This window comes from Ochotona curzoniae, unplaced genomic scaffold (genome assembly GCF_017591425.1).
Source record: "Ochotona curzoniae isolate NIBS_2020 unplaced genomic scaffold, NIBS_Ocur_1.0 contig_2210, whole genome shotgun sequence".
Lineage (NCBI taxonomy): Eukaryota > Metazoa > Chordata > Mammalia > Lagomorpha > Ochotonidae > Ochotona > Ochotona curzoniae.
The window spans coordinates 33,128,173-33,155,946 of record NW_024465369.1 but is presented as its reverse complement, the minus strand read 5'-3'; the positions used below and the strand labels follow the sequence as shown (position 1 = coordinate 33,155,946).

The 27,774-nt window shown below is 39.0% G+C and overlaps 1 protein-coding gene across 1 annotated transcript in view; it reads left to right on the top strand.

Annotated features, from left to right (window-relative positions):
• SLC25A12 (solute carrier family 25 member 12) overlaps positions 1-27,774 on the top strand; it is an 89,780-nt gene that overhangs the window by 4,425 nt on the left and 57,581 nt on the right. The window contains exon 3 of the mRNA XM_040971714.1: positions 17,233-17,375. Within this exon, the coding sequence (XP_040827648.1) occupies positions 17,233-17,375 (143 nt within the window). The remainder of the gene's footprint in view (positions 1-17,232; positions 17,376-27,774) is intronic.

The window sequence follows — 27,774 nt, the reverse complement described above, 5'->3', positions numbered from 1 at the left end:
AGTTTTTGGATTCTGGCTTCCTTCTGGTCTAGCTGCAGCTAATTCAGGTAGTTGGAGAATTTATTAATAAACAGAGGACCTCTGTCTTTCTGTTTGTCTTTCTCCCAAATAATATCTAAATATTTTTTGAAAATCCACTATTCAATACGGCTCATTTTCTGAAAGAAGAAAATATTTCTGCTTGAAAGTAGGATTTATCCATGCTTAGTGGAATTGCAATGTTCATGATCAGAGCCTTATATGAATAAAATGTTTTTATTTTGAATATAGGGGAATACGTTTATTTATTGTGTTCTTCATTGCTTCTCAGATTTTGATGAGTTACATTTTCTGCTTTATTTTTTTTTTTAAGATTTATTTATTTTATTGGAAAGGCAGATGTACAGAGAGGAGGAGAGACAGAGAGGAAGATCTTCTGTCCAATGATTCATTACCCAAGTGACTGCAATGGCCTGTGCTGCACCGATCCAAAGCCAGGAGCCAGGAACTTCTTTCTGGGTATCCCACATGGGTGCAGGGTCCCAAGGCTTTGGGCCATCCTTGACTGCTTTCCCAGGCCACAAGCAGAGAGCTGGATGGGAAGTGGAGCTGCCGGGATTAGAACTGGCGCCCATATGGGATCCTGGCATGTTCAAAGCGAGGAGCTTAACCATTGCGCTATCGCGCTGGGCCCATCTGTTTTATTTATTTATTTATTTTTATTTATTTATTTTTTTAAAGATTTATTTTTATTATTTTTTCATTGGAAAGGCGGATATACAGAGAGGAGAGACAGAGAGGAAGATCTTCCGTCCGATGATTCACTCCCCAAGTGAGCGCAACGGGCCGATACTATGCCGACCCGAAGCCAGGAGCCTCTTCCGGGTCTCCCACGCGGGTGCAGGTTCCCAAAGCTTTGGGCTGTCCTCGACTGCTTTCCCAGGCCACAGGCAGGGAGCTGGAAGGGAAGCGGGGCTGCCCGGACTAGAACCAGCGCCCATATGGGATCCCGGGCGTGCAAGGCGAGGACCTTTAACCACTTGCGCCACCGCGCCGGGCCCAGGGCCCATCTGTTTTAAAAAAATGTTTTCACTATGATTTTTTTTTCCTACTGTCACAGATACCTGAAATGAAAGTACAGTAAATGAATTTTTACATGCTAGGCTTTGTTATGATTTTACAACCAATTGTCAAGCTTTTACTATTGCTACTCTAAGAACTATCATTTCCTATCTCTTTGTTCTGTTACCTGTCTCACCCACCCACACACTTCCATTGACCCCATTTCGTAAGTGTGCAGTAGCAAAAAGAAACTGCGAAGAGAGATGAGGTAAGGCAAACAGGAAGGGAGCAGGTCATTGGCACAGCCTGATAATGTTCAACATGGAGGGTTCATGCTGTCTGCGCTTTGTGGCAAAGTAGATTAACAACAACACTTTCAGTGAATGACTTTTTCAGTTCTCTTTTTAAAATTTATTTGAAAGGCAGAGTTACAGAGACAGAGAGAAAATGAAAATGAATGAGAATCATGGTCTTGTTCACTCCTCACATGGTCACAGTGGCCAGGGCTGAAGCCAGGAGTCAGAAGCTTCTTCCAGGTCTCCCACATGGGTGTGAAAGTCCAGTGACTTGGGCCATTTTCAGCTGCTTTTACAGTATTAACAGGAGGGTGTATCAGAAGTTGGGCAACCAGGATACAAACTTGTGCCAAGCTAGCAGTTTAACTTGTTATTCCACAGTACTGGGCTCATTAAGACCTTTCAACATTTTGTTTAAGTTGATTGATTTTCTGCCATTCATTTTTCAGCATGGCCAAAGGGCATATATTAAAACTATATATGTCAGTCCAAAACATTACTGGAATGTCAGAACTCCAATATTGTTTTGATTCTGTTTTTTTTCATTATTAGCACTGTAGCAGTGAAGAGCATGTACCATATGAAGTTACAAATATGCATTTTTTCTCTTAGTTAAAAAATTACTTTTAATATTTAATATAATTTACATATTTTATATTAAGTTCAATAATTTATTATTGAAAGGCAGTGACAGAGGAGAGCTTCTGTCTGCAGGTTCATGCCCCAAATGCCTGCAACAGCTAAGGCTGTGCCACGCTGAAGCAAGAAATCAGGAACTTCAAACAGGTCTGCCACATGGGTGGCAAGAATCCCTGTACCTGGGCCATCACCTGTCTTCTAGGTGCATTAGCAGAAAGCTGGATTGAAAGTGAAGGTGGGACTTTACCATGTGTTGTGGTACAGCAAGCTTAACAGCTACCTGTGGTGCTGGCATCTCATAGGTCTTGGATGCTCTCTCTTTGTAGCGGTGCTTTTCAGATAACTAAATTATAAATCATTTTTTTAAAGTCTCCATGTATTAAACATTGAGCATATGGATGACTTAAAAGTAAGAATTTAGTAGTTCAGAATCTGAAGTGGAAAGTTTCCCAGGATGAAGTGAATTGTATAAACCTGGTATTGGACACATAGAAAAGAATCTATAGTTTTATTGGTAATGCTGGTTAAAGTTTTTCACTAGCTCTTCAAAATACAAGAGTTTAAGATTATTTTTTGTTTATAAAATGTTCACTATAAACTCTACAAATTTTCAATGGATAAATAACTTAGATATTAATGGCAATCTAGACTGTAATAAGACTTTATTCTAGTATCAGTTGGAAGGGTTGGGGTTGAAAAATAATTGCAAATAGAAGGAAATTAGTGTTATTAAGTGTATATTGTACTTCTGGTGAACACAGTTTCAATTTCCTGTGGTTGGCTCTATATTTGTGGTGATAATATAGAGAAGCATAGAGGGAGTAGGGATAAGCAGACATAGAGCCTCACATTCCACAGATAAGACAGTTAAAAGCCCATGAAAGAAACAGTAGCAACAAGAGATTAACATAGATTGAAAGGGTCATAGTTTTTGTTTTGTTTTATTGAAAATTTATTTTTTTTTTATTGGAAAGGCAGGTTTACAGAGAGAAGGAGAGACAGAAAGATCTTCCATCTACTGGTCTACTCAAGTGGCCACAGTGTGCCAGAGTTGAGTCGATCTGAAGGCAGGAGCCAGGAGATTCTTCCAGGCTTCCTAAGTTGGTGCAGAGTGTCAAAGCTTTGGGCCATCCTCCTCTGCTTTCCCAGGCCATTAGCATGGAGTCTGATGGGAAGTACAGCAGCCAGGAGATGAACAACCTACATGGGATCTGGCACTTGGGAGTGGAGGATTTCCAGTTGAGATAATGCATCTGCCCAAGTAGGTAATTTTTTTGGAAAAAATTATTATTCTAGAATGTAACCAGGAATGGCACTTGACAAGATGATACAAAGTTGAGAACAGAAAGGTCAGTAAGGGTTAGGCAATGGAGAGAATCCTAAGGATCTCAGTGTCAAAGGATTAGATATAAATGAGGGTTTGGAGTGTTGAACTTGCAGGAGGGAGGCTCACGTGTCTGGAGCATTGGTCTTGAGGGCTGATGGGCTAGCAAGAGATAAAGGGGAAGGAGCCACACCAGGAAGAGCCTGCGTGTAGTTACAGAGAAGAGTTTAAATTAGTTTGCATAGATCTTATTGATACATAAACTGTACCTTCTGTGCATCTGTGTTTGGTAGATCACTGTTTCTCCCAGTTCCTCATGTCTGTAGGATTCATGGAACTTCTTAAGCTGGATGAAACTCTTCATCCAACAGATAGCAGATTGCCGCTGAGGCCTTCATGGGCTTTGTAATAAAGCTTGGGTTTAAGTCTTGACTTGGTCCCCTTTTGCTGTGTGGCCTCAGGTTTACATTACTTTTAGAGCCTTTTTCTTCATCTGACTACACGTAGCACATAGGGGTGTTATAAAGGTGACAAAAAATAACATGTAAACTATGGAGAATAATAGATAAAGCTTAGTTTTTATTCCCTGTTCCCTTTCATCTCTTCTTGGTTGACACATGAATTTTGTCTTTTCTAAACAAGATCTGGCCCTTTGTCTTCCCCAGACTGGGTCTAATAAAATAACCAAATGTTCATATATATTTATTATTATATACAAAATCAAGTACGTTTTTGAAACATGAGTCTAAAGATCATCATAAATCCCTTTTTCAGAAATATCAGCAAAAAACAATTTCTCGCAAGTCTGTAAGGTTCTGCAAAGAGTTACAGCTTTGTCTAAGTCTGGGAGACCCGAGAGCTGGGAAAGATCCTGATACAGTTTTCTTCTGAGCCCTTGTTGGTCAGTCTGGACCAGAAAAGGAATAGCAGTCTAACCATGAGCTCCGAATATCAACACAGAGCTCTGGAAGATAACCTTGTAATTCATTATATTTTGTAGCATTTTGTTTTCTTTGTTTTTTTAAAGTCACCATGTCCCTGTTCTGTCTTTGTCTCTTAGTTTTGTGGACATTTCTGAAAGTATCTTCTACTGAATTCATTGCTGTGGTCAACACTGGCTTTTTAGAAATATAAGAAATGCATTTTGAAGATATGCTAGGCAAGACAGTTTCAGCTTTGAGTGAAAGATATTCAGTAAGCACTTGATTGAACCCTGAATATACTGGCTTTAGTTAAGATTTGGGTCGTGAGCTTAATTGATATCACAAGATATGTCACATGTGCTTTTCAACCCTTTAGATTCCTTTGTTCTGCCTTCATTCAGCTGCACTGGCTTATTTTGAAGCGGGTCCTAGCCATCCTACTGCAGCAGACGTACATATTTTAGTGTGTATCTCTGAAAGATAAGGATTCCAGAAAACTAACCAAGCCATGGTACTATTATTGCATTTTTAAAAATTCCTTAATATCATCAGTCTCTATTCAGTGTTGAGATTTCCCTGATTGCCTTGTGTTTTAAAAAGCAACCTTATTAAAAACAGAATCCAAGCTATGCTTATAAAGCTTTTGACTAATCTCTTAGATCCTGAATATTTTCTCTCTACTATGCTAAAAGTCATTTTTGTATGTTAAATATTTTTATATTTAATCAAGGCTTACCAACAATTAAGAACCCCTCTCCCCCTGGGAGCTGCACCTTGATTGTCAGGAAGATGTGATTTGCACAGACTGATAAATATATATACTCATTGTAAGTTCCCATGGTTACTTAGACCAAGAGATTGAAGTATGTATTTAAAGAATAATGCAAATTAATTATTTAACTTGATTTACCCTGGGAAGCATTCTAATTCATGTTATTGGGTTCTCCAGGAATCATTATTTTTATTTCTAAGGACTTTGGTCATTTTAAAGGGGAAAATTATTTTGTAGACTTAGTTTATTATAGTAGTTTCATTTGATTTGAGTGACTGGCAAAAGTTTTGCTCTTCTTTACTCCGTTGGGAAAATGAACAATCAATAGCTGACAGCAGACTTGCTATAATGGACAACATGTGAAAATACAGGTATTGAAGCCAATAGAAAAGTAAGCATGTAGCATTTTATGGAATCCGTTAAGTTAAAAAGTAAAGATTCTGGAGAATTCTCTGCCAAATCAAACAGATTTTGTTTCTGGTGTGCAAAGTATGAAACTCTGAGTGCTAATTAAAATTAGAGGTGCGAAATTGCTTTTCCATGATGTTTTATGTGATTGGTTTAGTAATATTGGAAGATTTTAACATTACTAATTGAAGTCCCTATTAAAATTAAGATGGCCATAATAAAGTTGCTAAATTAAAAACCATTCTCATGTGTAACTGTTTTTCTCATCTCATAGTACTGCAATAATACAGTACTCTCATTTTAGTAGTGCCACCATACTAAAGTAAGGTAAATTCATGTTGTAACTGGGTTTGGATATTGGATCTATGTGGTTTTTGCTCCGGTGCAGAGTGCTGGTATAGTGAAAGGGCACGAATTCCTGACTAAATTTGGCTTCCATTGGAATAAAGGGCAGTAGCAGTGAAGGGGGCAGCAAAGGAACTCACTTTTTATGCTCACTCTTGCCTTGGTACATATTGTTCTCTTTGTCACAGAGTTCATTTTCTCTATATGGGAATTCACTCTGTGATCCTCTGTAGTTACTGAACTATGTGACTTTGTCATTTGAGTTACTGAAATCACAAGATGTTAAGGTCCAAAAATGTCAGTTCATCTCAGTTGGAACAGAGTCATGGAGGAATGCTTTCGCTTGACTCATGTTACAGCCACGTGTTGGACAGACGGAGATGAAGCTGCCTAGACCAGTCAGGGCCTGTGTCCTGGGGAGCCCGGCAGTACTGGAAGCCAACTCCAAAGAAACATTAGTCTGGAGAGACATGAAGAATTAGAACATTAAGTACTTCATGTTAGGACAAAAGCAGAAAGCGAAAGGAGGGCAGAAAACTGGGATCTTGGGCATTTCTGTTTAACAATAACTATTTCAATATACACATATTCTCATTTCTAAGTTCTGTGATCTTCAGAATCTGTCTTTCCCTCCATAACATGTTAGCTGTTAAGCTGTAACTCTCCTGCATTTTGTTTTGTTTTCTGTTTTTAAGAAGCAGCTCGGAGAAACTGAGTGTTCTACCTGAACATTGTCAGTGGCTTGGTGGCATAGGGCTTTGGAAGCCTAGTTTTCTGGCGCAGTTTCAGCCTCTGTCATGTGTCGTTTCTGAACTGCTTGATGGAGGAACTGGTTCATACTGATCTCTGCACCCCAATGCCAGGCAGAGTGCCCACAGTTATACAATGAATACAGAATAACCCAAAAGGGTGGATTTCAGCAGATTTTTGACTTACTGTTTCTAGACATACTGCCTCAGTTTTGGTGTGTTTACTTGGAAGAAAATCCTTGATCTTGGTAACAGTGTAGAATTAACAAGAACAATATTTTATTCACATCAAAATTTTCCTTTATTATCGTCTCGGGAATGTCTTTTAGAAATATGAAGCATCAAAGTGTCTGTTTCTGAACTTAAGCCATTTAAAGAAATAGTTTATATCATGTAAATTATTTGGAATTTTTTTAACTCATTCAAATAATTGAATTTTAAGTTTTTTTCTTAGTGGTAATTCAGAGTTGTAAATTCTATGTAATGTGTAATTTATATAGTTAATTGTGAAGTAGTTGATATATCCTAAAGGTTGCTTCAGGTTAAATTTGGCAAATTGCAAAGGAGTAGTGTATTACAGTCAAGTGAGGTCTTGACATGTTAATTTGCTGGCTTGATCACAAGAAGTTTCTAGATGATATGATCTTGTTTGGCGATAAGCTAGTTCAGTGTAATTACAATATATGTCTATGAAATCTGTCTTTTAAGGACAATTTTTATTAAATAAAGATTTTAATCTCTTATAAGACTTATTTTTCAGGTTTCAGCATGTGTGAACCATGTGTGAACTAAGTGTAAATTTAAATATTATGGAAATGAAAAGATGTGTACTTTGGCCTTTTCAAGTGGTTGAGTTGGGTTTTGGAAAGGTTTCGGCAAGAAAACAGGCCACTTATTTTAGTCCTGGTACCGTCACCTACTCTTTTTCAATGTCTTTCATGTGTCCTTGACTTCTTGCCTGAGAGGATTTACAACTGCTTGAGAGACATCTTTGAAATGGCAAATGATTAACTCTAAAGTTATTCAAAGTGTGAACATAAATTTTGATTAATTTCACTTAAAATCATTGTAGTTCAGTCTTTGAAATGGAAGGAATAAAATGGAAATGATGTTATGAAGCTACTAGATGGTCTTATATATTAAATCTTTAGCATAAAATTTTGAAAGATTTAAATTGCTTTTTATCATTTTTAGTGTAGTTATTTAAGTCATTTAGACTAGTAGCAAGAAGATACCTCAATAAAATCACTTAATATTTTCTTCTAGCCTTAAATGCTACTTAGGCTATGTTTACTTTTTGAGAATAATCTGTTAAAATATTATTACCCCATCATTAAAAAAGCATTAAAAGCAATTGAGTTGTTTAAAGTAAGTCATTTTTCATTTGAGTATGGTTAAAATACATTTTAATTTATTTGAAAGGCAAAGAGAGATCTTTCTTCCCATTTCATTTCCCAGATTCCATCCCACAGTTAAGATTGAGCCAGAGCAAAGCCAGAATTCCAGAATTCAATCTGAATTTGTCACGGGGGTGACAGGGATGCAAGCACTTGAGCTATCTTCTGTTGTCTCCCAGGGTACAGTTAGCAAGAAGCTCAGCATGAAAGTGGAGTGGGGACTTGAGCCCTGGGCACTTTGCTAGGAAATGCAAACTTTTTTTTTTGAAGACTTATTTATTTTTATTGGAGAGGCAGATTTACAGAGAAAAGGACAGAAAGATCTTCCATCCACTAGTTCATTCCCCAAATGGCCACAACGACCAGATCTGAGCCTATCTGAAGCCAGGAATTTATTCCAGGTCTCCCATGTGAGTGTAGAGTGCCAAGGCTTTGAGCCAACCTCCACTGCTTTCCCAAAAAGCTGGATGGATGGGACACAGAGCAGCCAAACGTGAACCAGTGCCTGTATGGGATCCCAGTGAAGATTTAGCCATTGAGAGACATCATGCTGGGCCCCTGGGATGTAAACCTCTTGACTACTATTCCAAATGCTCACTCTATAAACATTGTTTTTTAGAAAAGATTTATTTATATATTTGAAAGAGAGGGAGAAAGATAAACTGTTGCATGAGCTTGTTCACTCTTACATGGCTGCAAAGGCAAGGCAGGGCCAGGCGGGAAGTCAGGATCCAGGAGCTTGTTCTGGGTTTTCCACATGGGTGGAAGGGGCCGAGTACTTGGCTATCAAATGCTGCTTTTCCCATGCATTAGGGAGCTGGGCTGGAACTGAAACAGCTTGGGTTTGAGCTGATGTTCATATTGGATTCTGACATCTCAGGAGGCAGCTCTGTCTGTTACACTAAAACACCAGCTCCCTAAAATGTATTTTTTTTTCTTCTGAAAAAGCATTTTAAAAGCTGTTTCAGTGGATTAAGCTGCTGCTTGGAACGCCAGTATTCAATCTCAGAGCTGGTTTGAGTCCCAACCCCTTGGCTTCTGATCCAACTTCTTGCCTGGGAAGCAGCAAAAGATAATCAGGTCCTTGGGTTCCTCCTGTCACCCATGTGGGAGACCCTGATAAGATTTTTAGCTCCTGGCTTTAGCTTGGCCCTGCCCTGGCTTTTGATGGCATTTCATAAGTGAACCAGCAAATGTTAACATCTGTGTGTTCCTTGTTCTCTGTCATGGGGCCTTTCAAATAAATCAGTCTTTAGAAACATATTTTTGGCTTAAATTTATCACCCATTTTTGAGGGACTAACTTTTGTTTTAGCATAATGCCTAAAATGTTTTAGCGTTTGACTGATTGTGGGCAGATTTTAGTTTCAGTTCTGCATTCTCTGTTTGGCTGTGTCCTTTCAGGCCACAAGCTTACTGACATTGACAAGTAATTGTCTCTAATTTAATGAGTTACTTAGTTAATTGTCTCTTTACAAGTCAAGTACTGACTCCTGGTGGATGAGAGGACTTATGTTTCATTCCTCTAAGCTATACACACTATCCTTCAGTTAAAATCAAGTTCAAATGGACTGGGAGAGCTGGGGAAAACACTGACAAAATACCTCAGGGTAATTTGTTCCTTGGCATCATTTGTAACTCCAGATACTGGCAAAGCCTGTTTCGGTACATGACAACAAAAGCATTTGTTTTCCTTGTTGTCTGCTGCAGCCTTGATGGTTTGTGCCTCTAAGGCTGCTCTGTTTCCTGATAGATTTAAGAGTCACAAACATTGTGGAATCCAGATGATTCCATATGTACTGATACACTTTTCCTTTTGTGTTCTGAATATGTAGTGGGGTTTTTTTTTTATGATCAAATTCAGGTTTTAGAGAATAAACACTTCTGGTGAAAAGCAATGGACAATCACTTGCGAACTTTGTTAGTCCTACCTCTGAAATGTTTTCATGTTCTTGTTGTTTTGTCATCCTCTACTTAAGGACAGAAAGGCACACTCTGTCTGTGGGAAGTGATCTTATTTGTATTTTGCTTTTAGGTTTTTTTGTAAAGGTTTATTTTACTTATTTGGAAGTTGTAGAATGAGAGAGAGAGAGATCTCTTATCTGCTGGTTCTCTCCCCACAAATAGCTTTATTGGCCAGGGCTGAGCCAGATGGAAGCCAGGAACCAGGATCATCCTCTGGCTCTCCCGGCTGGGTGGAAGGGACCCAAGCGCATGAGTCATCCTGTGCTGCTTTCCCAGGCACATTAGCACGGAACTGGATTGGAAGTGAGGCAGCCTAGTTTCAAATTGGCATCAATATGAGATACCTGCATTGCAGATGGTGGCTATTCCTGATATACCATGGCACTTGTCCCAGTTTTTTCTAATTTTAAGTAAATTAATTGATGTGCTCACTTTGGCAGCACATATATTAAGTAATTAATTGAGATCAGGCTCAAGAAATTGTCAGAGGATATGAGCATTTTTGTTTTGTATTACATGTGTGCATATAGTACTTAATGGGTGTCTTCAAAAGATTCATAAAAATGCATATTATGGCAAGTATGCATAGATTTCAACTTTTGACACCAAGACAAACATCTCCTTTTAAAAATATTTTATATTTATTTGATAGGCAGAGATGGAATGGTGTTCCTAGCTGTTTCTTTCCTCCAAGACTGTCTGCAAGGGCTAGGCCAGTAGATAAGAACTCAGTCCAGGTCTCTCACATAAGTGATAGGAGCTCAACTAATTCTTGCTTCCCAGGATCTGCACTGGCAGGAGGTTGGCATCAGGATTTGGAGCTGGGAATCAACCAGGCACTCTATTGTGGGACCTGGCATCCTAATGGGTGCCTTCATCATTGGGTAGAATGCCTGTCCCAACTTACTTTTGTTTGTTTTTACTTGAGAGGCAGACAGAAAAGGAATGCATGTTCCCATCTGTTGGACCGGTCCACAGTGCTTGAATTGCTCTGGATTGAGGCAGAAGCTGGAAGCTGGAAACTCCAGCCAAGTGTCGCACACTTGGTAGGAACCCACACAAGCCGTCATCACTCCTATGACTCCTCCAGGGTCAGCATTGTCAAAGGAAGAGCCAGTATGGAATCCAGGCATTTCAGTATAGGATGTGGGCATTTAAAAAAAGATTTATTTGATTTTTATTGGAAAGTCAGATATACAGAGAGGAGGAATGACAGAGAGGAAGATCTATGTGTTGATTCACTTCCCAAGTGGCTGCAATGACCAGAGCAAAGCTGATCTGAAGCCAGGAACCCGGAGCCTCTTCTTGGTCTCCCATGCAGATGCAGGGTCCCAGGGCCCTGGGCCATGCTCAACTGTTTTCCCAGGCCACAAGCTCAATGGGAAGCAGGACGCCAGGATTAGAACTGGTACCCATATGGGATCTCAGAGCATTCGAGGTGAGAACTTTAGCCGCTAGGCTACCATGCTGGGCCCAGGGGATGTGGGCATTTTAATTAGTAGGCCACATATCCACTCCCAGCTTTTGTTTTAATTCCATTGTTCAAAAATGTCTTCATGTGCCTTAATATTGCTAAATAGCTTTTTTTAAGAGGGCTGAATTGGAAAAAAGTAAAATGTGCAGAACAATGTGAATAATGTATCAGCATGATATCTGTATAAAAGAAAATGAGGTATATACATCCTGAGAAATGAACCAGGAGGCAGTTTCCAAATAACAAAGTGTACTTACACAAACTAAAATGCTTGCGCTGTCACCAGTCAGTAGAATCTCGTGGAACCATTATTGACAATCTATTGACTAAAATATTCATAGGCACTTAATTAAGTATGATTTGCCTATTTATGCATAAACATTTCTAGAATAATGAAGGTACTTTATAAAGTTTGTGGAAAAATGGAATTTGAAATGTTTATTTTGGTGTAAGCAATTGATGTGTGTATTCATCATAATATGCATTTTTTTTTCATTTCCAGTTTCCTTAAAAAGTGAGGAGGTCACAGACATAGGGCATGTTTGGGGGTGAGTGAGTTGGGAGGGGTGAGGAAGAATGAAATGGCTCTGCCTTCCATTCTGTGTCCACGGGAAGACAAGATCGTCCCTCATTCAATTTCCGTGAGTTTTTGGATATTTTTTTCATTTTTAATTTCATTTTAAAATTTATTTATTTTTTTATTTACATAGTTGATCAGGACGGGAAGGGTCAAGGGTTTGGGAAGAAAAGTGGGTGAGATCATTGTTTCCAAATTTTCTTTTTCTTCCTCCTGTAACTAGGGGAAGGGAAGAGATGAGTAGAGAAGCCAGATCCAGACTCCCAGCCACCTTAGTACCTGGGGATAGGAAATTGTTTGCCTTTGGGGTGGGGTGTTGAGTGTGGAAAAAGGTACCAAAAAGATTTTTCACTATGTATGCTATTGTAACTTTTGAATAGTATGAACTTTGAGTAATAAAAGCTGTTAGCAGTGGGTAACAGTCTTTTCTCGTTTTCCACTTTTGTTGCCTTGGTTTAGTCCTCAACCTGGATCTTGTCAAGCACCACCAGTTGATCTCCCTGCTGCACTCTGTTCCTCTCTTTTGATTTCTCCATCTTTTACAGTGCTACCAGATCAGATCAGACTCTCTCTTCCTCTAAAAGTTTTACTGATATCCTAAAACGCACAAAATACAGTTCACGCCCTTCAGTGTAGCATTTAAAGTTTCTTCTTCCATTTTCTTCTGTCTCTCTCTTCTTTTTAAGATCTACTTATTTTTATTTTAAAGGCAGAATTTGAGGAGAGACAGAGATCTCCCATCCACTGGTTCGATTCCCAAGGGGCCACATTGGCTGAAACTGGGCCAGTCCAAAGCCAAGAGCCTGAAGTTTCCTCTGGTCCCCAATGTAGGTGCAGATTCCCAAAGACTTGGACCATCCTTCTTTGCTTTTTAGGCCATTATCAGAGAGCTAGATCAGAAGTGGAGCTGCCAGGAGTTGAACTGGTGTCCATGTGGGATGCCAGTGTTACAGGTAGAGGATTAACATGCTACGTTATGTTGCCAGCTTCCTCTTTGGTCTTACACTACTTTATCAGCTTCACCTTCACTTACACATGTCTGCATATTCCTTCTTTAGTATCATTTCTCTTCTGAGACACTTGAGTGTCAGGGCCAACCATTTGAACCAACACTTCTGCTCCCAAAGATACTTATCAGCATGAAGTTGCAATCAGGAGTGGATCAAATTCAGATACTCTGGTTTGTAGTATTAATGTTCCAAGTGGTACCTTAACCACTGCACCAAATGGTGTTTTATTTCTTGATGCTTTTGGGAGCAGCAACTGGAAAAATATGCCCACTATGGGCAGCTACTTAAGCAGTTGCATTGATAGTCTCTGCTTTTTTCCAGAATAATACTAAGGAAACAAATTATTATCTTGCTGATAGGGCAAGTGGCTTGGTGTAGTTAGAATCACATTTGTAGGAATTTGACATACTTAACCCAAAAGCAAACCAGTGCTGCTTTACACAATTCACCACCTGTCTTCCCAAAAGCATCCACTTGTAGATTTCTTATTGATTGTAGTATAGCTCCCTTCATATTTCTATATTGCTATTTCTAGACATTTTTACCATGACAATAGTTGAAGACTTAGCTTCCTTATACTATTTCTGCCTGTACTGGTTTACTAAATTTATCATTTTTATTAAATTAAGATTTGGTATCTTCATTATTATGAGTATAATCCTTTTTATCTTGAGCCAAGTCTTACATTATTATAATATTTTCTATGTTTGTACAGCAAAAGTACTTTAAAAAAATTAGTTGTTTTTATTGGAGAGGTAGATTACAGAGAGAATGAGACAGATCTTTTACTGTTTTTTTTTTTAGAAATATCAACACATTCTTTTTTTTTTTTTAAGATTTATTTATTTTTATTACAAAGTCAGATATACAGAGAGGAGGAGAGACAGAGAGGAAGATCCTCCATCCGATGATTCACTCCCCAAGTGAACGCAACGCTGGTACTGCACCGATCCAAAGCCAGGATCCAGGAACTTCTTCCGGGTCTCTCACAGGGGTGCAGGGTCCCAAAGCTTTGGGCCGTCTTCGACTGCTTTCCCAGGCCACAAGCAGGGAGCTGGATGGGAAGTGGAGCTGCCGGGATTAGAACCGGCGCCCATATGGGATCCTGGCGTGTTCAAGGCGAGGACTTTAGCCGCTAGGCCACTGTGCCAGGCCCATGAGACAGATCTTTTGTCTGCTGGTTCACTCCCTAAGTGACTACACAGCTAAAGTTGAGCTGATTTGAAGCCAAGAGCTTCCTCTGGGTCTCTCACATGGGTGCAGCGTCCCAAAGCTTTTAGACATCCTTTACTCCTTTTCCAGTTCACAAGCAGGAGGCTAGATGGGAAGTGGAGCAGCTGGGATACAAACCGGTGCCCATATGGGATCCTGGCATGTGTGATGTGAGGATTTAGCCACTGAGTCATCACACTGGGTTCTGAAGTACTTTTTCACAGAGCTAAAAGTTACCAAAATTCTCATTTGCTTGTTTGTGTACCTGCAACTCCTATTATCAATTTATTGATTTAATAAATATTTGCTCAGTGTCTGCTTGTGCCAAGCAGTGCTCTTGGTGTTTGGAATACATCAGTAATGGCCTGGCACCATAGTGTAGTGGTTAAAGTCCTCACCTTGCATGTGCCAGAATCCCACATAAATGCTGGTTCTAATCCTGGCAGCCCGCTTTGCATCCAGCTCCCTGCTTGTGGTCTGGGAATGTAGTTAAGGATGGCCCAGGCCCTTGGGACCCTGCACCCATGTGGGAGACCTGGAAGAAGTTCCTGGATCCTGGCTTCGGATCGGCGCAGTACCAGCGTTGCGTTCACTTGGGGAGTGAATCATCGGATGGAGGATCTTCCTCTCTTCTTTCCTCCTCTCTGTATATCTGCCTTTCGAATAAAAGATAAATAAAATCTTGTTTTAAAAAAAGGAATACGTCAGTAAGCAAACTACGTAAAGATTCTTCCAATTGGGAAACAAACAATAAACCTGGTATTAAAAAAACCCCAGCATTAAAAAAAAAGGCAGCATAAGGGTATTTGGGAATACATATAAAAGCTGAGTTGTAATACTAAATAATGTTGTAAGGATAAATCTCATTGTAGGTGATATTTGAGTAAAGACTTATACTCCCTTTAATGTTATCATCTGCATAGCCAAATACCCTGGAAAGCAGACCTTATGTTTTCCCTGGGGCTTGCTTCTTGGAACCTTCTGTGTGCCCTATCAGGATTAGCCTCCTGAGACCCAAAGCATAGTTGTCCTAGGATTTCCCTTGGCTACTTCCTTGGGCTGAACCATTTGTTTTTTGGAGCGCATGTGTTTTTTACTTGAAACAAATTCTCGTGTAACTTTCAGAGAAACAGTGCATGAAGAATGAAAAAAACGTGCTGAACATTGGTGTCTCTCAGTACTTTTGACCTAACCTCATATTTGATTCAAAGTTTGGCTCAGTGTAGAGTTTCAGTTGTGCAGTTTCTCAGAATTTTCAAGGCCACACTCCATTGGCTTCAGGATCGCAAGGTTACTGTTGAGGAAACATGATGCCCTTGATTCATGATGCTTTGTATGTGACCTGGTTTCTCTCTCTGAAGACTTGCCGGTTTTTTTTCATCCTTATGTTCTGTAATTTTGTGATGATGGGCTAGGCCTTGGTGTGGATTTTCAAAAACTTTGTGGTAACCAACTTAGTGAGCTCTTGTAGCCTTCAGTTGTAATAAAATTGCTTTGTTGACTGAAGTAACTGATTTGATCTGCTATAGTTATCAGAGAAGGGCTTTTGGTTGTTCATGTTTGATTATGAGTGTGAAGCCTGTAAAATACATTTTTTGATACACTGGTATAATGTTTATTTAAAAATAGACATAAATGATGGAATATTTTAAAATTTATTTCTATTTTTTCAGCCATTATAACTTGGATCATATACCTGTGGTGAAAGACCTTGCTCGTTATAACTTTCTCACTCATTTCGCTTCTAAGATTTAGCAGATTATGCCAGGTCCTTTTTCCAGTACACATTTACTCTTGAAGACAGACGCCTTTAGGAATCTACAGAGGCTGTTTTCCTATTTCCACGTCCTGGTCATCCTTTTGCTTTTCCTAATCTTTTACCCCTTAGCTTTCTCTCTCTCTCTCTCATACTCAGACAAAAGACCTCTATAATAAAGGCAGAGTTACAGAGCAATTGAACACACATTTAAACAAAAAGAGGAAGAGAGGGAGAGGGTTGAGAGGGTGAGAGAGAGACATAGGAAGAGAGATAAAGAGAGAGATTAGATAGAGGTATCTTGGCTACAACGGCTGGAGCTGCTCCAGGCTGGAGCCAGAAGCTTCTTACATGTCTCCTGGGTGACTGGCAGGGGCAAAAATACTTGAGCCATCTTTTGCTACCTTTCCAAGTGCATTAACAGGGAGCTGGATTAGAAGTGGAGCAGCTGGAACATAAACCTGTACCCATATTGGATACTGGTGTCTCAGGTAGAAATTTAGCATGCTGAATTATAACACCAGCCTTTATCAGTATATTTTTAATTGAGATAGAATTCATATGATGTTAGAATTCTTTTAAAAAAGATTTATTTATTTTTATTGGAAAGTTAGATATACAGAGAGAAGGAGAGACAGAGAGGAAGATCTCCAAGCAGCCACAGTGGTCAAAGCTGAGCCGATCCAAAGCCAGGAACCTGGAGCCTCTTCCAGATCTCCCATGTGGGTGCAGGGTCCCAAGGCTTTGGACAGTCCTCGACTGCTTCCCCAGGCCACAGGCAGGGAGCTGGATGCGAAGTGGGCCCACCAGGATTAGAACCATATGGGATCCTGGTGCATGCAAGGCAAGGACTTCAGCCACTAGCCTTTCATGCTGGGCCCAACATTATAATTTTTTTTAACAATTTTACAATATAAAATTCATGGTTTTTTTGCACATTTGTGATGTTGTATGACCATCACTGCTGTCTAATTCAAGAATATTTTCATCATCAAAGAGAAGCATACCCATTAAGTTATCATCCATAATCCTATTCTAGCTCCTGGTAACCACAATTCTGATTCTATGATTTGTGTATTTAGGACATTTCATGTAAATAAAATCTTAAAATATATGGCCTTTTGTATTTGGTTTCTCTTATTTAGCATAATGTTTTTAATGTTCAACTAGTTGAAGTGTGTATTACTAGATGTTTAATTTCCTACTATCCAGAGAAAAGTTTTATATTAGAAATCTGTGATTTTAATCTTTTCTTAATTTACTTTTAAAATTTTTACCTAATTTCACCAAAAAATATGGTATTGAATAATTTTAATTGCAGTATCCTTTTTTTTTTCTTTTTTAGTATGCCAGTACTGAGGTTGATGGAGAACATTATATGACCCCAGAAGACTTTGTACAACGCTATCTTGGACTTTATAATGATCCGAATAGCAATCCAAAGATTGTACAGCTCTTGGCAGGAGTAGCTGATCAAACCAAGGATGGGTAAGAACCTTTATGCATTTTCTGAAAACTTGTGTTCTGGAATATCATCAGAAATAAAAAGCTAAGAATTTACCCATAAGTAACTGGATTTTTTTTCTTTCATATGATTAACTTTTTGTCAAAGTTTACAAAAGCATTTTTTTTTAAAGATTTATTTTTATTATTTTTTTTATTGGAAAGGCGGATATACAGAGAGGAGAGACAGAGAGGAAGATCTTCCGTCCGATGATTCACTCCCCAAGTGAGCGCAACGGCCGATGCTATGCCGATCCAAAGCCAGGAGCCTCTTCAGGGTCTCCCACGCGGGTGCAGGGTCCCAAAGCTTTTGGGCCGTCCTCAACTGCTTTCCCGGGCCACAGGCAGGGAGCTGGAAGGGAAGCGGGGCTGCCGGGATTAGAACCGGTGCCCATATGGGATCCCTGGCGTGCTAGGCGAGGACTTAACCACTTGCGCCACCGCGCCGGGCCCAAAAAACATTTTTTTTTATTGTTGTAATCAAAGGTACTAGAATTTCTTTCTGGAAAAAATTACAATGGGAAATACTGTTGTATGTTGAATAGTCTGAACAGAAGAGTCCCAAATAGCCATTTATTGTATTAATTTATTCAGTAAACACCAAATACTTACTGTGTTCAGGAATTGTTCTTTGTGCTAGGATACATCAATGAACAAAACCACTCAAAGATAATAAAGACAATAAGGGAAGACGGTAAGGGGAAGGTATTTGGCTTATTCGTTAGGATACCCACAGCCCATGCTGCAGTGGCTAGGTTTGATTCCCAGCTCATCTCCTGATTCTAGCTGCCTGTTAATGAGCATCATGGGACACAGTGGTAATGGCTCAAGCAACTGGGTTCCTGCCACTCATGTGGAAGATCTGGAATAAGTTCCTGACCTTTGGCTTTGGGGCCATTGCAGACATTTAGGGAGTAAACCAGCAAATAGATATGTGCTCTTTGTCTCTTTCTCTCTCTCTCATCCTCTGTTTTTTTTTTTTTTTTCTAATTTAGTTATTAGCATGTTAGAAGTTGTGAGTACTAGGAAGAAAAGTAAACCAGGAAGAGTTTAGTTTACCTGCATATATACTTTGCAAATATTAATTGAAAAACCATTTCCTAGATACCATAGGACCTTAAAAATACAGAAATAAAGAAAACGAGTTTTTTGAGCTCAAGATGAAACTCATAGTCTTGTGATAAAGAACATAAGCAAATGGCCTCACATGATGGCTCAGTGGCTAAATTCTCGCCTTAATAGGCACCTAGATTCCATATGGACACCAGTTCATGTCCAGGCAGCCCCACTTCCCATCCAGCTCCCTGCTTGTAGCTTGGGAAAGCAATAGAGGATGGCTCAAAACCTTGGTACTTTGTGCCTGCATGGGAGACCCAGAAGAAGCTCCTGTTACTTGGCTTTGGATCGACTCAGCTCTGGCCATTGCGGCCACTTGGGGAGTGAACCAGTGTATGGGAGATCTTTTTGTCTCTCCTTCTCGCTGCAAATCTGGCTTCCCAATAAAAATAGACTTACATATTTTTTACAATTGACCAAACAAAAATCAGGTGCTGTACTAGACATGTATGAAAAATGCAACAGGCACCCAAGGAAGTACAGCTCACTCTGTTGAGTTGTCAATAGCGCATTATTGATGATGATAGTTGAGTGATAGGAGTAGCAGGAACTTGCTGAGAATTGGACAGATAAGGAGGACAATTCCTGAATAGGGAACTGTAGTGGCATCAAGGAACACTAGTGTTTTATTGAGTGGTGGTGGGTGGGAAGGTTGTATTGCAGGTGTTTTAAGTGGCTGTGGTATTTCTTCTGTGCTGTAGGAAATGGAGTTCCTTGTGTGCTGGTCTTTGTATCATGTAGGCTGTGACTGTCTTGCAGATATTTTTAGCCTGATGGTGTATGGGTGTATGAAGTCGCAGAAGTAACAGGTGCATCTTACTAGAGTGTCAGTTTACTCAGCTCAAGGAGAAAGCACCACCATTATGTTTATTAAAGTTACATCTGGACAGTTTATGGAGGAACTGCAATATTTGTACAAACTATATTCAGACGATTTTGGTTTGTTCTGGTGCTTTCAAACTATATTCACATATCTTGGGCTCAGGTTCTTTTTGCAATCTATAGTGAAAAACCTTGAAAACCAGACAGTAATTAATATTTATTCTTTATGATTTAAAATTTATTTTATGCTTTTAAAGGGAAGAGAGGGAGGGGTAGACTAACATAGGGACAAACAGATTCATTCTCCAAGTGCTAGCAACAGCCAAGGCTGAGACTAGGCTAAAGCCAGGAACTGGGAGACCAATCCAGGCCCCCCATGTGGTGGCATGAACTCCACTCTTGGAGCTGACACCTGCTGCCTCCCAGGGTGTACACTACAGGAAGCTGGACTCAAGCATGGAGCTCAAAACCAAGCATGATGACATGGGAAATGGAACCCTCAAGTGGCATCTTAAGTGCTATGTGAAATACCCACCCGAGGAGTCTTTCAACTTCCTTTTATTACCACAGCCATGATCAGGTTTAGAAAATGACATATGGGAGTGGGAAAAGAGAAACATGCAGTGAGAATCAGTTATGGGCAGCTATTACAATGGTTAAATTAGAATGGTATCTTAATTCTTGGAGGCCAGGATTAGTACTCTATTAATTTGGATATTTATTACATACTCAACATATGTTTGAAAGATTATTTTATACCTTGAAAATTTTATGTATTATTAATAAGTGGCAACTATTGGAGAAATTGTGAACATTTTGTGTCTGATGTTTAAAGAATGAGGTTGGTTGTACTGGCTTATCAGAGTCTCTCAATGATTAGACAGTAAGATATTTGAAATATTTAATGATAATTTCTTTAAAATTATTAAAGGTAAATAAGCACTTAGATATTTTCAGAGTATTTGTTCTTATTTTCATCTGAGACTTCTCAGAAAATCTTTTGAAGATCTATTAAAACTCATACTCTAATGTCATTTTTCATGAGCTTTTGGAGTACTCTTTTTTTTTTTCTAAGATTTATTTATCTATTTGAAAGAATTATGGAGAGAGCAAGAGACAGACATCCATCTGTTGATTCACTGCCTAAATTGTTGCAACAGGCAGGCCAAAGCCAGAAGTTTTGAGCTTTATCCAGTTCTACCACATGGGTGCAGGGGCCCAAACACTTGAGCCGTCTTCTGCTTTCCATGGTGCATTAGCAGGGAGTGGCATCGGAAGCTGAGCAGCTGGGTCTCAAACTGGTGCCCCCCTTGGGATGCTGGTGTTGCCCGTGGTGGTTTTTATTTTTAAAAAAATTTTTTTAAAGATTTATTTATTTTATTGGAAAAGCAGGTGTGCAGAGGAGGAGGAGAGACAGAGGGGAAGGTCTTCCATCCGATGGTTCACTCTCCAAGTGACCGCAATGGCCTGTGCTGCCCCGATCTGAAGCCAGGAGCCAGGAATTTATTTCTTGGTCTCCCACGAGGGTGTAGGGTCCCAAGGCTCTGGGCCATCCTTGACTGCTTTCCCAGGCCACAAGCAGGAAGCTGGATGGGAAGTGGGGCTGCCGGGATTAGAATTGGTGCCCATATGGGATCTCGGCACATTCAAGGTAAGGACTTTAACTGCTATGCTATTGTGCCAGGCTCCTATGTACTGTTTTAGAAACTTCTTTTATCAGTCTAAGTTAAAAAAAAATTGTATTTTTTTCAGATACTTATTTTGTGATCATTTCCCTACTTCATCTGAGTGTATCTTTTTTTGGAGCTTCCTATAGTACTGGCCTGAAATGTGGTCATTAAAGTAGGATGTTTTCATGTGGCCAAGTACAATCAAAAGCTTTAATCACCAGATCACTAATGTACTTTGTACTTTGTATAGTATCATAAAATCTAATAATCCTTATTAATGCATACTTCGTTTTTAAAAATAAGTTTTTAAAATACCTAGCTTAAAAAGAAGTTTTAAAAATACGTAGCTTGCCCTGGCACAGTGACCTAGTGGCTAAAGTCCTCGCCTTGAACGCGCTGGGATCCCATATGGGTGCCGGTTCTAATCCCGGCAGTTCCACTTCCCATCCAGCTCCCTGCTTGTGGCCTGGGAGGGTGGTAGAGGATGGCCCAAAGCCTTGGAAACCTGCACCCACGTGGGAGACCTGGAGGAAGCTCCTGGCTTTGGATCAGCTCAGTTCTGGCTGTTGTGGTCACTTGGGGAATGAATCATTGGGTGGTGGATCTTCCTTTCTGCCTCTCCTCCTCTCTCTATATTTGACTTTGCAATAAAAATAAGTAAATCTTAAAAGAAAAACCTAGCTTACTTTGTAAAACAATTTTTAAACTTCATTTTCTCCTGATCTTTGGAATGAGTTAGATTGAGATTAAGCAAATATCTTGATTCATAGGGTTACATCTTGAAGTATAAATGAATATATAAAGCACACATTCTTTCTAAAGCAGAGACAAGGTGGAATTTTCTAGAAGCACAGGGATTCTTAGCTTCCTCTCCATGAATAATCTTCCTGTAATATAGTGAGAATGTATGGATTTGTGTCAGCATTTTTCTCCGTTGAGATCATAGGTTTTCCTAAAGGTCTATGCCTCAGTCTATGACTCTTCTGTAAAAGGTTCTCCTATAATTTTTAATTCAGCAAAATGAAGACTTTGATAATATTTGACTTATTTCAGGAAACCAATCCTTCTTCATCTGACAATTAAGGAAAATAAGATTCAAGAGTTTGATTGACATGTCCAGTAATATAGAAGTTTTAATCTTCTTTTTTTCTTGGTGAAATTATAATGTTTTCTGTTTTATACCCTTTATTTAGAATAGTGATGAAAAATTCTAATAGTTCATTTAGTATGTGTTTTTCTTAATTCCAAGATCTGTCCTTGGTCTAAGGTCATTTATGTGTAATGACTCCTGGAAGTATATCCCTTGAATGGAAACCCATCAATAGTACTTCTAGTCATCTGACACCAAGACTGAATGGGAATAACTGGCAAAGAGAAATGTAAATAATCTGGCCAAATGTGTGGGAAAAGTGAGCTTAAGACTTACTTACAAGTGCCAGGGGCTCTTTTGTAATGTGACCCCCACTTCCCATGTTTTCTAGTCTGTGAACTCCTTTTCTCTTCCTCCCCGTCTTCTTCCTCCAGATGACAAAATAAGCAGCGTTGTGTGATACAGGTACACGCTGCGGAAAGCCAAGTAAAAGCAGCACTGTGATATAAATAGCATGCTGGGTTGTTTAAAAGTTAAAGCCATTACCCAATTATTGTTTGTGAGATTGTGGTTTAAAGTTTGATGTTTTTGCCACATAATGAAAAGCAAAACACTTTTGGGAATTAAATGCAGATTTTAGGCAATATTACTATGTGATCTGATCTAAAATATTTAGACACTTGTTTGTTTGATATTAACTTCTAGAATCATAGTTTCTATGTTACAGCCTGGTCATAATTTAATTTTAAGCTCTGTTTCCCAATAATGCAGAAAACTAGTTTTCCCTTTTTTGGAGGTGTGGAGGTGGAATGTTTTCCTTTTGGTTGAACGTGGGTACAGAACCTTTTGTGCAGAAATTGATTGCTTTAAAGAATTGCAAAATTAATTCATTAATGTTTTGGCAATTTATTAATTTCCACTCAGTAACTTAAAAAGGGATTTATAATATCAGGTGTGTGGCTCAATGGTTAAGTCGCTGCTTGGGACACTTCTATCCCATATTCAAGAGTTTGGTTTGAATCTCAGCTACTGTTTGAGCTAACTTCTTGCTAATTCACACCCTGGGGTGCTGCACTTGGATCCTGGCCACAGATGTGAGAAACCCAGATTGACTTTTGCTCTCCTGCTTCGGCCTGGCCAAGCCCTGGCTGTTGCAGGCATTTGAGAGACTTAACCAGTAAATGAAGATTTCTGTGTTTGTCTCTTTGTCTCTGTGCCTTTCAAATGAAAAGAAGATGAATAAATTTAAAACATTAAAAAAAAAGATCTTATAGAAGAATTTTAAAATACACACTTAAATAGCAGACTGATGGAATTGTAACTCCGTATGAAGGAATGTACTGTTGTGACAATATGGGAAAAATCATTTGGGGAGTTGGGAATTTGGGGGAGGGAAATCCTAGACTATGCAGAACTATATGATAAAATTCAAAATTTAAAATAGAAATTTTTAAGATTACACACCTTGAAATTAATAAAATATATTATTTATAGTAAGTTATAAAATGAATGCATATTTTTGTAAACAGAATATGAAAGTGCCAATTAATCTCCATTAAAAGAAAAAAATTGAGGTGTGAACTCATTAGTGGTTTATGCATTCAGCATTTATTAACTTATTTATGCATGTTCAACTAGAAAATTTCTTGGGCTCTTCTAGTGATAGGAAAATCTGTGGCAGAATAAAGGAAAAAGTTTTAAACATTATTCTATAGCATGTTGCTCTGTGTTAGCAGATAAGCAAGCCTTTTCTTATTTTCTGAAAAATATTGTTATAGTATAATGTGGTGAGTAATGCCTTAGGCTTGAACTAGGTGAGACTGTCTACCAGCCCATACTTCCCTATCCCCGCCCCAAACCTTTCATTCTTGAAAATTCCCAAGCGTTCAGAAAATTGAAAGAATCTTATAGTGAGCACTTATATATCTACCACATATATTCTACCACTTATATTTGACCGTGCTAGCTAGCTTTTCCACATAGCTCTCCATCTTTGTATTACTTCATCTTATTTTGAAAAAATACATTTTAAGTAAATTATAGACTCTGACATTTTAATATTTCAGCTTGCACATTACTAACTAGAATTCAATATTTAGAATATTTTTGTTTAGGTATAAAATTACGCATAGTGAAAAACATAGATCTTAAACAAATATTTGCCGAATTTTGACACATACACAGCTAAGAAACCTCAGGTGACTTTTTGTATTAAAATATATGTAAGGTAAAATTTACTATTTCTGCTTCTTCAAAGAATAGAGTTTAGTAGCCTGAAGTACATTTGCATGATTGTGCAACTGTCCCTAGCATCTATCTCTAGAACTTTTTCGTAATCCCTTAATCAAACTCCATTTTCTTAAACAATGGCTTCTTACGTAATAATATTTTCAAGGCACATGCAAGTGATAGCATGTTGTCAGAAATTCAGTTTTTAAAAAAAATTTGTTTATTTTTATTGCAAAGTCAGATATACAGAGAGAGAAGAGACAGAGAGAAAGATCTTCTGTCCATTAATTCACTCTCCAAGTGACTGCAATGGGCAGAGCTACACCTATCCAAAGCCAGGAGCCAGGAGTGTTCCAGGTCTTCTACATAGGTACAGGGTCTCAAAGCCTTGGGCTATCCTCTGCTGCCCTCTTAGGTCACAAGCAGGGAGCTGGATGGGAAGCAGGGCTGTTGGGATTAGAACCAGTGCCCATATGGGATCTTGATGTGTGCAAGGCAAGCACGTTAGACAATAGGGTGCTGCGCCGGGCCCAGAAATTCATTCGTTTTTATAAGGCTGAGTATTGTGTTTAGGTGACATATTTGAGTTGCTAATACTTTTGTGTGTTTTCTTAATGATTTTCTTTTTTTTTTTTTTTAAAGATTTATTTTTATTATTTTTTCATTGGAAAGGCGGATATACAGAGAGGAGAGACAGAGAGGAAGATCTTCCGTCCGATGATTCACTCCCCAAGTGAGCGCAACGGGCCGATACTATGCCGATCCGAAGCCAGGAACCTCTTCCGGGTCTCCCATGCGGGTGCAGGTTCCCAAAGCTTTGGGCCGTCCTCGACTGCTTTCCCAGGCCACAAGCAGGGAGCTGGAAGGGAAGCGGGGCTGCCGGGATTAGAACCGGCGCCCATATGGGATCCCGGGCGTGCAAGGCGAGGACCTTTAACCACTTGCGCCACCGCGCCGGGCCCTCTTAATGATTTTCTTAAATAAGTCACCCTGTATAACAGTACTCAGGGATTGGTGAGCATTTTCCTGAAAACTTCTTGTAGTGGCAGAACATCAAACTGAAGGCATGGTTAGGAAACTATTCATAGGCCTACTGATTTGTTGTATGTCTTTATTTATTAGTTTAGATTTACTTATTTATTTTAAAGTCAAATTACACAGAAGAGACAGAAGGAGAAGTCTCCTATCCAAATGGCCTCAATGGCCAGGGCTTGGTTACGCCATAGCCAGGAGTCTGGAGCTTCTTCCTGAGCTCCCTGCAGATGCAGGAACCTGAACACTTGATACATGTTCTATTGCTTTCCTAGGCATACCAGCAGCGAGCTTGGTTGAAACTGGCTAGCTGGACCTTGAACTGGTACCCATATAGAATGCAGTTATTGCAGGCAGTGGCTTTACTCACTATCCCCCTAACATAGCGCCTATTGAATGTCTTTGAGGAGATGCCTTCTTTAAACTTTTAAAGAATCCTTTGACTCTTAAGTTGCTTGAATATCTAATGTGCTGACAGCTAAAATGTAGATATTTAATACATTCCATAGACTATTTTGAACAAAGGGCTACTTATTTCCTTCAAATCCCAAAGAGCAGGTGATCTGTGCAAAAGTGTTAAGCCTGTCTCCAGGGAGCTGGTGCTAGTTGGAACCAGAAGATTGCAGTTTATCAAGGGAAATCAGAAATCTGGATTATATATGAAAGCTTGTGATTTCCTAATGTAGCCAATTAATACAACTACAGAAATAATGCTTTGCATGCCAAAGTAAGCATCTGTGAGCTAAATTCAGTCTGTCCCCTGACAGTTTAAGACCTTGCTGATTGAGGAAAAAGAGCTTGTTTCATAAAATACAGCAAAAGTCCCTACTGCTGAGCACAACTTTTTTTTTTTTAAAGCTACACGATTTGTATTTCAGGGTAATTATATTTTTTGATATTCAATTCCTGAGACTATTTTGGAAAAAGATGTTTGATTGTTTGCATGCATTATCAGCTTATTTTATTTTTAAATTACTCTCATATCAGAAGAATGTTGACATTGTGAAAAAGTTCAGACATGTGTGAAATATGTTGAAAGTGAAGGTTTTGTGTACCTCTTGCCCTGCGTCACTGTGCTATTTGTATTATTTATTCTTGTATTTGCATACCATTGATTTGTAATTTTCTTCAGAGTTTAAAACCTACCTAATGAGGTCGTGGTGATACCTGGTAAGAGTTTGTTATAACTTAGTTTGTTTGAATTCTTATAAATAATGTTTTAAATTTTCTTTTATTTATCTGAAAGGCAGTGTTGGAGAGAAAGGGGTGCAGGGCAGAAAAATAGAGAAAGCAGTCTTCCATCTGCTGGTTCACTCCCTAAATGGCAGCAACAGCCATGGCTGGGCCAGGCTGATGCCAGGAGCCAGAAGCTTCTTCCATATCTCCCTTATGGGTACAGAGATTCAAGGACTTGAATCATCTTCCATTGCTTTCCCCAGCATATTAGCAGAGCTTGGTCAGAAATGCAGTGGCTGGGTCTTGAACTGATGTCCATAGAGGCTATTGACATTGTAGGCCACTACTTAATGTTATGCCACAATGTTGATCCCACTTCATTTGTTTTTGCTTCCCTAAAATTTGTGCAGTAATAATTACAGTTTGTATTTTCATATTTTCAAATTATTTTATTTTAAAGACAAAAATTGACAAAGATATCCCATCTGCTTATTCATTCTCCAAATGCCTGCAATAGTTGCAACTTGGATCCCTTTTAAGCCAGGAGTCAGAAACTCAATCCAAGTCTCCTGTATGGGTAACAGGGTTGCAACTGCTTAAGCCATCACCTGTTGCCACTCAGAGTGTGTGTGTTAACAGAAAGCTGTAATGGAAATCAGAATGGGACTTAACCCTAGGCACCTGGATTTGGGATGTGGGCTTCTTAACCACTGTGCCAGATGTGTACCCCATTGCTTTTTTTTTTTTTTTAAGCAATACGCCAATGCAAAAAGTGCATTTTTAATGTGCCCTGACAGACAATTGCAGTTACTGGCCATACTTCCCAGGATTCACTAGCCTTTCAAGCACCTAATATTACCAAAGATTTTTTTTTTTAAACACAGGCACAGTAAAGACATAGTCTGTACTGTCATGATGCTATTCCTTCAATAAAGGCATCATTGCTTTGGATAGACTGTAGCTTTGCAGTTTGAGCATATTTCAAGGTGTTTTAGGTAACAAGTTGCAGGTTTGAGTGTCAAAATGTTTTAAGTGGATGGTAGCAAAAAATAAATATAAAATTACATTCGCTTTTGTATTGTATCAAAAGTCATATATTCTCAGATCAAGAATATCCTATTTTTTGCCTGAATTAAACCTATGCTATATCTTTCTGGAATGGAGATTCTAGATAATTAACCTTTAAACAATGAATTGTATGATTATTTCAGTTAAGTGTTGTGCAAAGAGTACTGAAAGGACAATACAT